The sequence below is a fragment of the Salmo salar genome, chromosome ssa05, assembly GCF_905237065.1.
Source record: "Salmo salar chromosome ssa05, Ssal_v3.1, whole genome shotgun sequence".
NCBI classification, from domain to species: Eukaryota; Metazoa; Chordata; class Actinopteri; order Salmoniformes; family Salmonidae; genus Salmo; species Salmo salar.
The window spans coordinates 35,533,404-35,545,726 of record NC_059446.1 but is presented as its reverse complement, the minus strand read 5'-3'; the positions used below and the strand labels follow the sequence as shown (position 1 = coordinate 35,545,726).

General features: G+C 41.8%; 1 protein-coding gene across 2 annotated transcripts in view; it reads left to right on the top strand.

Moving 5' to 3' along the window:
* The window catches only part of LOC106604729 (disks large homolog 3), a 142,736-nt gene that overhangs the window by 10,657 nt on the left and 119,756 nt on the right, over window positions 1-12,323 (top strand). For both annotated transcript variants that reach the window (XM_014199685.2, XM_014199684.2), the window contains exon 3: window positions 9,956-10,041. In XM_014199685.2, coding sequence (XP_014055160.1) covers window positions 9,956-10,041 — 86 coding nt within the window. The remainder of the gene's footprint in view (window positions 1-9,955; window positions 10,042-12,323) is intronic.

Here is a 12,323-nt window from a genome sequence, read left to right as displayed (position 1 = left end):
TCTGGCCTGAGGGCAAACCAGATGGGATGGCGTATTGCTGCAGAATGCTGTGGTAGCCATGCTGGTTAAGTGTGCCTTGAATTCTAAATAAATCACTGACAGTGTCACCAGCAAAGCACCCCCAAACGATCACACCTCCTCCTCCATGCTTCACGATGGGAACCACACATGCGGAGATCATCAGTTTACCTACTCAGCGTCTCACAAAGACACAGCCGTTGGAACCAAACATTTTAAATTTGGACTCATCAGACCAAAGGACCGATTTCCACCGGTCTATTGTCCATTGCTCGTGTTTCTTGGCCCAAGCAAGTCTCTTCTTCTTATTGGTGTCGTTTAGTAGTGGTTTCTTTGCAGCAATTCAACCATGAAGGCCTGATTCCCACAGTCTCCTCTGAACAGTTGATGTTGAGATGTGTCTGTTACTTGAACTCTATGAAGCATTTATTTGGGCTGCAATCTGAGATGCAGTTAACTCTAATGAACTTGTCCTCTGCAGCAGAGGTAAGTCTGGGTCTTCCTTTCCTGTGGCGGTCCTCATGAGAGCCATTTTCATCATAGCGCTTGATGATATTTGCGACTGCACGAATTCTTGAAATGTTCTGATAATGTTCCATTATCCCAGAAACCCTAGACCCACTCCAATTTGCATACCGCCCCAAAAGACCACAGATGATGCAATCTCTATTGCACTCAACACTGCACTTTCCCTCCTTGACAAAAGGGACACCTATGTGAGAATTCTATTCATTGACTACAGCTCAGCATTCAACACCATAGTGCCCTCAAAGCTCATCACTAAGCTAAGGACCCTGGGACTAAACACCTCCCTCTGCAACTGGATCCTGGACTTCCTGATGGGCCGCCCCCAGGTGGTAAGGGTAGGGAACAACACATCCGCCACGCTGATCCTCAACACGGTGCTCAGTCCCCTCCTGTACTCTCTGTTCACTCATGACAGCATGGCCTGACATGACTCCAATACCATCATCAAGTTTGCCGATGACACAACAGTGGTAGGCCTTATCACCGACAACGATGAGACAGCCTATAGGGAGGAGGTCAGAGACCTGGCTGTGTGGACCAGGACAACAACCTCTCCCTCAACGTGATTAAGACAAAGGAGATGATTGTGGACTACAGGAAAAGGAGGACCGAGCACGCCCCCATTCTTATCGACGGGGCTGTAGTGGAGCAGGTTGAGAGCTTCAAGTTCCTTGGTGTCCACATCACCAACAAACTATCATGGTCCAAACACACCAAGACAGTCGTGAAGAGGGCACAACAAAGCCTATTCCCCCCCATGAGACTGAAAATATTTGGCATGGGTCCTCCGATCCTCAAAAGGTTCTACAGCTGCACCATCGAGAGCATCCTGACTGGTTGCACCACTGCCTGGTATGGCAACTGCTCGGCCTCTGACCGCAAGGCACTACAGAGGGTAGTGCGTACGGCCCAGTACATCACTGGGGCCAAGCTTCCTAACATCCAGGACCTCTATACAAGGCGGTGTCAGAGAAAGGCCCTAAAAATTGTCAAAGACTCCAGCCACCCTAGTCATAGACTGTTCTATCTGCTATCACACGGCAAGTGATACTGGAGCGCCCAGTCTACGTCCAAAAGGCTTCTTAATAGCTTCTACCCCCAAGCCATAAGACTCCTGAACAGCTAATCAAATGGCTACCCAGACCTCTCTGTTACGCTGCTGCTACTCTCTGTTTATAATTTATGCATAGTCACTTTAACTCTACCTACATGTACATATTACCTCAATTATCTCGACTAACCGGTGCCCCCGCACATTGACACTGTATCGGTACCTCCTGTGTATAGCCTTGCTTGTTATTTTCTTGCTGCTGTTTAATTATTTGTTACTTTTATTTTCTATTTTTTACTCAACACTTTTTTCTTTTTTTTTTCTTAACTTCTTAAAGCATTGTTGGTTAAGGGCTTGTAAGTAAGCATTTCACTGTAAGGTTTACACCTTTTGTATTCGGCGCATGTGACAAATAACATTTGATTTGATATTGACTGACCTTTATGTCTTAAAGTAATAATGGACTGTCATTTCTTTTTGCTTATTTGAGCTGTTCTTGCCATAATATGGACATGGTCTTTTACCAAATAGGGCTATCTTCTGTATATCACCCCTACCTTGTCACAACACAACTGATTGTCTCAAACGCTTTAAGAAGGACAGAAATTACACAAATGAACTTTTACAAATATTTATGACACCTTCAAATGGGGGGACTAGATAAATAAAGTGCATTCATTTCTAAATGGTTAAACCGATATGTATGAATTTACAAAAATTTAAAAGGGGACATTTTGTAAAGGGAAAGAGAACGGGGGATACCTAGTCAGTTGTACAACTGATTGCATTCAGCTGAAATGTGCCTACCGCATTTAACACAATCTCTCTGAATCAGAGAGGTGCAGGGGGCTGCTTTAATTGACATCCACGTCATCAGCGCCCGACTTACTGTGATGGAAAACATTTCATCTCAAATCCAAAATGCTGGAGTATATCGCCAAATTAAAAGTTTTAGCTTCACTGTCCAAATAAATACATAGGGGGGTGTATGACTATCCCAACAGTTTAGGTCTGATATACTAAAGAGTAGGTTGGGCTGCAGCGAAGGGGATCAGGGTTCCAAGCATTCCACACTGAAGTGTCTGGATCCTGGGGCAGGAATGTGCAGCAAAAGGCTGGGGCTGGAGGTATGGTAGAGTAGAGGGATGTAGATGTAAAAACAAAAAGCTCATCGCTGCCGTGCCGTGCCATCCTCACCCCCTGTTTCTCCTGGCCTGCGTGACGACATATCTGAGTTCAGCCTGAGGATATAGCCGAGAGAGTTTGTGTGAGAGAGAGTGTCTCAGGTGCAGGGGCAGAGCAGGGTCAAACGAGACCGGGTTCTCTACTCAACATGTGGTTTTAATCATCAGCCTAGGCACAGGGGAGGTGCTGAACGTTTCCACAGCTAAAGGGAATACGGGGTAACTCATCGCATTAGCCTCTCAGATACTCTCTGTTGTTTGCATTCACGGGCCGGGATTCGTGTGAACTGGGGAAGTTTGGGATTTTTGTGTTGCAACTGTCGCTACTGTACCTTTTTGTACAGTACCTATTTGAAAATAGGTAGAAGGGCTTTGCTTAGGCTATTTGTTGTAGTGTCATTGTTGTAGTGGTGAAGGTAGTGTCATTTTAGTGGTGGAGGTATTTTTTCACTGGCTGTATTTGTGTTGTTGCAATTGTATTGCTACCGGTATGCTCTGCCACAGTGGGAACATTTTGTAAATTAACAGCATTGTCACAATGTCAAAGAAGGTATGATGACAGTGAATGACAACATGCATGACTGGTGCAAAAAGTGTTCATGAGTTCAGTTGTGAGCAGCATTGTAAAGTATTTGATGTGTGAATGAATGGGAATCCCCTTGCCTGGGATGCACTGTAGGAAGTTGGAGAGCTGAGCACTTGATTGGATGTCTGCATGGTTGCACAAACATGAACAAAGTTCGCCTTGACTGCGGACTCATATCTTTGTTCCCCAACATGCAAACATGCAGGAAGTTGGGCACACCCACACACAACACTCCCACAAGTGGTGGAGCAGGAGATTATTTTAGGGTTGGAGACGGGGAGTGTGGGGGGGTGGGGTTGGAATTGTACAGCCCTTTAATTCTGACCCAATTTTTGCTGAATGTAGATTGTAGTGAGCGGAGTGTCTGTCTGTCGCAAATTGTCATCCCATGCAAAACACTCTGGGGCACATTCTTTTTGGGCTTATTCACCCAGAACAGGCGAAGAGTGGAAAGAGGACTCCAGTACACTTGAATAGGTCTGCTGCAAATAGAGGAGGGTCTAACGTGGTTGTATTCCTTACTCCCTATAACACACACACAAACACACACACACACACACACACACACACACACACACACACACACACACACACACACACACACACACAGTGTCATTTGTAAAACAGAGAGCAGTAGCAGTTGGAAAACCCTGATGACTTTGACTGAGGCACACATTCTAATCTGGACATCCCAAAATGGGACCACGGTATTGAAAAGAGATCTGTGAGAGACGGCCTGTACTGACTGGGATTAAACAGGGTTTGTGTTTTTTGTTCCGTAGCCAGGAATTAATGTGGTCTTTGAGGGATGGAGTAGCTTTGGAATTTTAGGGGGGAAAGTTTGAGAAATAGCTCCAGTCTCTGATGTTTTATTTGACTATGGTTTTTATACACAACACCACCTATTTAAAGCTCTGAACAAGCAGTTCTCTGTTGAGAATAAGCCTTCTTTTTAAAAAAAGAAATCCATGCTAAAAAAGTTTTTGCCATGTGATAATGGTTTCATATCTGCGGTTCAAGTGGTGGTTGTTAAAAATTAAGAGACAAGTAATTTCACATAAATTTAACAATTTATACAAGTATGTTAATACTTATGCATTCATTTTCTCTCAATTTCTTTAGACAAGTAATCAGGACAAGTTATGTGTTTGCATTGTTTATACAACCTTTACAAAAAAATACATGAAAAAGTAATGTGAAAAACAATAACTTGTTTTCGGACACGTCTGAACACAACACACATGTGAACGCAACACAAAATATCACATGATTCATTTTCTTTTCTTTTTTATGTTTAGATAAGTGGACATGTGGTTTTCAGAATGTGTGAAGTTTCACATGTAAATTCTTCCCTTGTTTTCAATCATGAAGAAAGAAATTCCCACTTATTTTTTTTTTGTACAAGTTTTATTTTGAACTTTTTTTTTTTAGTACTTCCAGCTACGTCTTGTTTCCTATCCAGGGACCAGCCAGGACTGACCTTGGTTAGCTTCAGAGGCAAACCAGCAGTGGGATACAGGGTGCTATGTTGCTGGAATGAATGTGCCAAAACTTGCATTGAATGCCAGGGTAACATAACCAAAGAGGGAGACTTGTATTTAATCGTGTTATCATTTGTTCTTACATTTCAAAATTATTTCCTTGCAATATTTTGTTTTGTAATCAATACTTTTGGGTTGATGGTTTGCTTTCAATATCATTATTTTTGTTTGCAATACTAAAATATGTTTAACAGGCAGTGACCTTCATATAGCAGAACTATGTTGCCATTTGATAATGATCCATTATCCTGCCCCCAAAACATTTATTCTGTCCACTGTTCCGCGAATGTCGCGCAAAATCGCACCCTTGTCCTGCATTTTATATTTTTTTTAGATGTGGTCACCCTAATTCCACCAGTGAAAACATTGCTTCTGCAACATGTTAACACCATCTTTTCACATGTGTAGACCTCTCGGCTACTGGCCCAACGCTCCCAACAATCCAAGCAACTGCTCCTAGTCCCCCCAAATTCAATTTTCACGCGATTGATTTTCACATGTGAACTTGCAATTCCACATGCGAAAGTGAGATTATCAAATGTGGAGTTTGTTTACATAAGAAACGTCAAATGTGATTTTCACATGTGAAAATGCAATTCCAACTTGTTAACCTGTTGGGGCTAGGGGGCAGTATTTGCACGGCCGGATAAAAAACGTACCCGATTTAATCTGGTTACTACTCCTGCCCAGTAACTAGAATATGCATATAATTATTGGCTTTGGATAGAAAACACCCTAAAGTTTCTAAAACTGTTTGAATGGTGTCTGTGAGTATAACAGAACTCATTTGGCAGGCCAAAACCTGAGAAGATTCCTTACAGGAAGTGGCCTGTCTGACCATTTCTTGCCCTCCTTGATCATCTCTAACAAATACAGGGGATCTCTGGCATGACGTGACACTTCCTACGGCTCCCATGGCCTCTCAGAAGGCGGGAAAAAGCTGAACGATGTAATTCCATCCCCAGGCTGAAACACATTAGCGCGTTTGGCAAGTGCTCTATCAGAGGGCCATTAGACTGAGGCTTGTGCATGAGGGGATAGCATACTTTTACTCTCTTTGTAATAAAAAAAACTATTTCCCGGTCGGAATATTATCGCTTTTTTTACGAGAAAAATGGCATAAATTGATTTTAAACAGCGGTTGACATGCTTCGAAGTACGGTAATGGAATATTTAGACATTTTTTGTCACGAAATGCGCCGTACTCGTAACCCTTCTTTACCCTTTCGGATAGTGTCTTGAACGCACGAACAAAACGCTGCTATTTGGATATAACAATGGATTATTTGGGACCAAACCAACATTTGTTATTGAAGTAGAAGTCCTGGGAGTGCATTCTGACGAAGACAGCAAAGGTAATAACATTTTTCTTATAGTAAATCTGACTTTGGTGAGGGCTAAACTTGTTGGGTGTCTAAATAGCTAGCCCTGTGATGCCGGGCTATCTACTTAGAATATTGCAAAATGTGCTTTCACCGAAAAGCTATTTTAAAATCGGACATAGCGAGTGCATAGAGGAGTTCTGTATCTATAATTCTTAAAATAATTATGTTTTTTGTGAACGTTTATCGTGAGTAATTTAGTAAATTCACCGGCAGTGTTCGGTGGGAATGCTAGTCACATGCTAGTGACATGCTAATGTAAAAAGCTGGTTTTTGATATAAATATGAACTTGATTGAACAAAACATGCATGTATTGTATAACATAATGTCCTAGGGTTGTCATCTGATGAAGATCATCAAAGGTTAGTGCTGCATTTAGCTGTGGTTTGGGTTTATGTGACATTATATGCTAGCTTGAAAAATGGGTGTCTGATTATTTCTGGCTGGGTACTCTGCTGACATAATCTAATGTTTTGCTTTCGTTGTAAAGCCTTTTTGAAATCGGACAGTGTGATTAGATTAACGAGAGTCTTGTCTTTAAAATGGTGTAAAATAGTCATATGTTTGAAAAAGTTTTTGCAATTTTTGAGGTATTTGAATATCTCGCCACGGGATTACACTGGCTGTTGAGGAGATTTTCACGTGAATATTTTTCATGTGAAGCTGCATATCCCATTTACACATTTTGAACATGTGAAACTGCAATTCAAATGTGAGGTGAAAACCAGTTATTCTCCTCACATGTGAAAAGGTGGCGTTAACATGTGAATTATAAATTGAATACATGTGAAAAACAGTTTTATGTGTGAAATTTAAGCTATTTCACATCTGTCATTCCACATTTTTTGTAAGGTAATTCTTATAACAAAGCTAAATACTACATTGTAAAATCACAGGAGTGTGTGTGTGTGTGTGGGCCTCTAACCAGCTGGGCTGCAAAAAGCTCTGCCTACACACGGCTCCACTCCTACACACTCAGACACTCTTATACAGTGATGAGTCACATGCCCCCTTCTTCCACATTTGTTCCCACTCCACCCTGTTGGGATACACCGACCACATACACACACTCACCGAGGACATACCAGTACATACAGTGCCTTCACTCCTTCACACAGATATTTGTACACAGAATTATACATTTCAAGTACATGATGATCTTTGTACACATTTGTTTCCATCACTGTGTCCTGACATTGAACCTAAGAAAGTTTTAGCATAGCTGAGCTCTTATGAGAACAGCGACCTCTTTTATGTCTACAGTTCAGCAAGAAGGCCAGTGTATGACATCAGCAACAATGTCTCCCTGCATTCTCATCAAGTGGCTGCCAGTCAATAGGTGACCACAAGACACAGCAGCTTATAAATACATGCTCCGGAACATTGTCGACTACTAAGTATTTTTTAAACCTCCTGCTTTGGGCTGAATGTGTCAATGTGTGGTTAATACGTGCATAATCTATGAGCAGAATTACTGTTTTACCTCAATTAGCAATGAAATCTCTAGTTTGAAAGTGACCATTTTTATGGAAGCTGTGCTGCGCCATTTACCCTACATTTTCCCCCATATGGCCAGCCCCCTAGCAAATCGAGTTATTGCCAATGAGCTTCAGTCCCTCACCATTTGAGTGACAGCTAGCAAGATGCACAAACAGCAGAGCGAGAGAGGGAGCAATTACATGGTGCACATATCTGCACATATGTGACGTAGTATGCAATTTTCGGGGACGCTTGTGAGCACTACTTTCAACTACTGGCTAGAAAGTATTTAAAAGTACTGGAGAATCTCTTTAATGACCTGAGATGTAATGAAGGGAGACACGAGGGGGAGAGGGAGGGGGAATCAGTGTTTAAGAAACTCAATTAAAGAAGGAGGATGAGTTGAGAAAGGGAAGGCGATGGGCCGGAGGTAATTTTAGGGGAGTGAGCAGGATTTGGGAGGATGAGCAGTTTTGGGTTGGCAGAGCTGGCCACAGTGGGAAAACAGCATGGCCTAGTGGTGATGGACTGACAGAGAACTTGGGCTCATCCTTCTCTTATGTTATAGAGGTAAAGCCAGTAGTTTTTCCAGACCGTCTGATCTAACACCTACAGTGCCTTCAGAAAGTATTCTTACCCCTTGACTTATTCTGCATTTTGTTGTGTTACAGCCTGAATTCAAAATGTATTAAATCTTTTTTTTCCCTACAAATAATACCCGATAATGACAAAGTCAAAACATGTTTTTAGAATGTTTTGCAAATGTATTGAAAATGAAATACAGAAATATCTAATTTACATACGTATTCACACCCCTGAGTCAATACTTTGTAGAAGCACCTTTGGCAGCGATTACAGCAGTGAGTCTTTCTTGGTAAGTCTCTAAGAGCTTTCCACACCTGGGTGAGCAACATTTGCCCATTTATTCTTTTGAAAATTCTTCAAGATCTGTAAAACTTATTGTTGATCATTGCTAGACAACCATTTTCAGATCTTGCCATAGATTTTCAAGTAGATTTAGGTCAAAACTGTAACTCCGGCCACTCAGGAACAGTCACTGTCTTCTTGGCAAGCAACTCCAGTGTAGACTTGTGTTTTAGCTTATTGTCCGACTGAAAGATGAATTCACCTCTCTGGTGTAAAGCAGACTGAACCAGGTTTTCCTGTAGGATTTTGCCTGTGCTTAGCTCCATTCCGTAATTTTTTTTATCCTGAAAAACTCCCCAGTCCTTAACGATTACAAGCATACCCATAACATGATGCAGTCACCTCTAGGTGTGAAAATATGGCAAATGGTACTCAGTAATGTGATTTATTGAATTTGCCCCAAACACAACACTCTATATTTTGGACAAAAAAATGAATTGCTTTGCAACATTTTTTGAATTTTTTTTTTGGTGCCTTGTTGCAAACAGGATGCATGTTTTGGAATATTTTTAATCTGTACAGGCGTCCTTTGTTTCACTCTGTCAATTAGGTTAGTATTTTGTTGATCCTTCCTCAGTTTTTTCCTATCATAGCCATTCAACTCTAACTGTTTTAAAGTCACCATTGGCTTCATGGTGAAATACCTGAGCGGTTTCCTTCCTCTCCGGCAACTGAGTTTGGAAGGACGCCTGTATCTTTGTAGTCACTGGATGTATTGATACACCATCGAAAGTGTAATTATTAACTTCACCATGCTAGATTTAATCAATTTTAAATTCAAGCTGTAACACAACAACATTTGGAAAGTGCTGGGGGTATGAGTATTTTCTGAAGGCACTGTAGTTAAAGGCCATAGACATCAGACAGTCCAACATCTTCATTCTATGCCCTTCGTTCAGATGGGGTATTTGTGGAGAAATCTACCTCTCGTCTAATTTAGTCTAAACTCATTTACGTAGGAGGCAGAGTACTGATATTTATTAGACCATACAAAGGATAACTTGTTATTAAAGTTGGGGCTGTTTGGACATTGACTTAATGATCAACTCTCCAGTCAGGATTTGAGTCATACAACAACATTTAGGAAACTTAACTGCATAGTAGTGAACAGATGCACACTGAAGAAAACAAGCAACATTCAGTGTTTTAATGATACATTATCTATGGGATATTTTTGTGGATTGTCATTCAAATACTCATATCTCGGGGGACCATGGCCTTTATTTCTATGTCTTGTTATTTATTTAATTCCTTGCAGATATCCAAGAATGTTACAAGGTGACCCTGCAACTGAACACAACACAGAACGGTGTGAAGAAGGCCAGTGCTGAGGATGCGGAGGAGGTGAGAAACTTAGAGAAGGGCCCGCTTCACTTTATCAGTCAAACTGTACACAATACAAAAATATGTAAACCGGATACCAGTTGTATGCCTTTACAAATACTCTATACATCTTACATAACGCACAAAATACTGTAGCGATCCTCACTTATATGAGCCACGTTACAATTCTCACCAAGTGGTTAATCCTTTTGGCGCGATGCATAGGGTGTTTGCCTTTTACACCATTTGCTACATTGGTGTCAGAAGTGAGGAGAGGGAGAGGGGGCAGAGAGAGAGAAAGTAGCGGTTGTCTGGGAGAGTTGGAGAGTTAGCGATACGCAGAGAGAGTGAGAGAGAAAGTAGTGGTTGTCTGGGAGTGATAGATGAAGACAGACACCACAGCATTAGTCAGTTCAGCAATGGTAACACCATGTGCTCATCAGTGGCTGCTGATAACAATGTCACCCAGTCCTTACATTACAAGTGGTTGCAATCAAATCACATGGTCACTGACAGTAATATTTATAGACAAGCTCTGGAAAAATAACCACTGAGAAATTTGGAGAAAGCAGTGTAGGCTCCTCAGAGGAGGAAGGGGAGGACCAATTTAAATAGTGAAACATTAAAAAAGTATATTCACATCACCAAATAACTGATTAAAACACACTGTTTTGCAATTAAGGTCTACAGTAGCATCAACAGCATCTTCTGGCTACATTGACTTCAATACAAACTTAGGAGGCTCATGGTTCTCATCCCCTTCCATAAACTTACACAGTAATTATAATGACTTCTGGAGGACGGCCTCCAACCTATCAGAGCTCTTTCAGCATGAACTGATATGTTGTCCATCCAATCAAAGAATCAGAGAATGAAAGCATAAGCTACAGCTAGCTAGCACTGCAGTGCATAAAGTGTGGCGGGTAGTTGACTCGATGAGAGAGAAATACTAGTTGAAAGGTTTTGAACAAATTCATGTTTTCAAAAAATATGGACAAGCAGCATAGAGGGAGAGAGCTAGCTATATTTCGTTGTATTTTTTTATTCTTAGTTAACCTTTCACTTACAGTACTTCACTAGCTAATGTAGCTAATTTAGCCGACTCAACAACCTGACTCAAACAGAGAGGAATGCTATTTATGTTAGCTAGCTGGCTAAGGCTATCCAACACTGCAACTCTTCCAAGTCAAGGTGAGCTTTCGGTTGTATTAATTTAATGCCACTGGGGCCCGCCGGTGTAACTGCTAAACTTCTTGCTGCACTGCGTGATTATACACATGGATTGGATTGTGGGTTTACTAACGCGTTAGTTCGAGTAGCTATGTTGACGATGATGTTAGCTAATATGGTGCCAACGATGTAGGCTGTGAAGCGGTTAGCAGTTATGATATGAAGGTTTGGCTTGGAAAGGTTGTTTTGCCTGGTCACAACTGATGTGTTGTCCACTGAAGTCCAAAAAGCCAAGGGAAAAGGTGAGAGGAGGAGAGCAGGCATTGCGATGTGAGAAGGAATTACACAATGATCAAAGTGATTATGCTGTATGTGGCTGCTATGTAAATGAACTGTGTGTGTGGGTGATCAGGGGCGTATTCATTCTGACGATTCTGTTGCAAAACATTTATTAAGCATACGCAAACGCAACGAAATGGGGAAAGAAACATACCTTTCTATATAAGGTCCCACAGTTGAAAGTGCATGTCAGAGCACTTACGAGCCGCTAACCAACAATGCAGTTAAAAAAATACGGATAAGAATCAGAAATAAAAGTAACAAGTAATTAAAGAGCAGCAGTAAAATAACAATAGTGAGACTATATACAAGGGGGTACCAGTACAGAGTCAATGTGCGGGGGCACTGGTTAGTTGAGGTAATATTTACATGTAGGTAGAGTTAAAGTGACTATGCATAGATGATAACAACGGAGGGTAGCAGCAGTGTAAAAGAGGGGTAGGAGGGGGGCAATGCAAATAGTCTGGGTAGCCATTTCATTAGATGTTCAGGAGTCTTATGGTTTGTGGGTAGAAGCTGTTTAGAAGCCTCTTGGACCTAGACTTGGCGCCCCGGTACCCCTTGCCGTGCGGTAGCAGAGAGAACAGTCTATGACTCGGGTGGTTGGAGTCTTTGACAATTTTTAGGGCCTTCCTCTGACACCACCTGGTATAGAGGTCCTGAGTGGCAGGAAGCTTGGCCCCAGTGATGTACTGGGCCATATGCATTACCCTCTGTAGTGCCTTGCGGTCGGAGGCCTAGCAGTTGCCATACCAGGCAGTGATGCAACCAGTCAGGATGCTCTCGATGGTGCA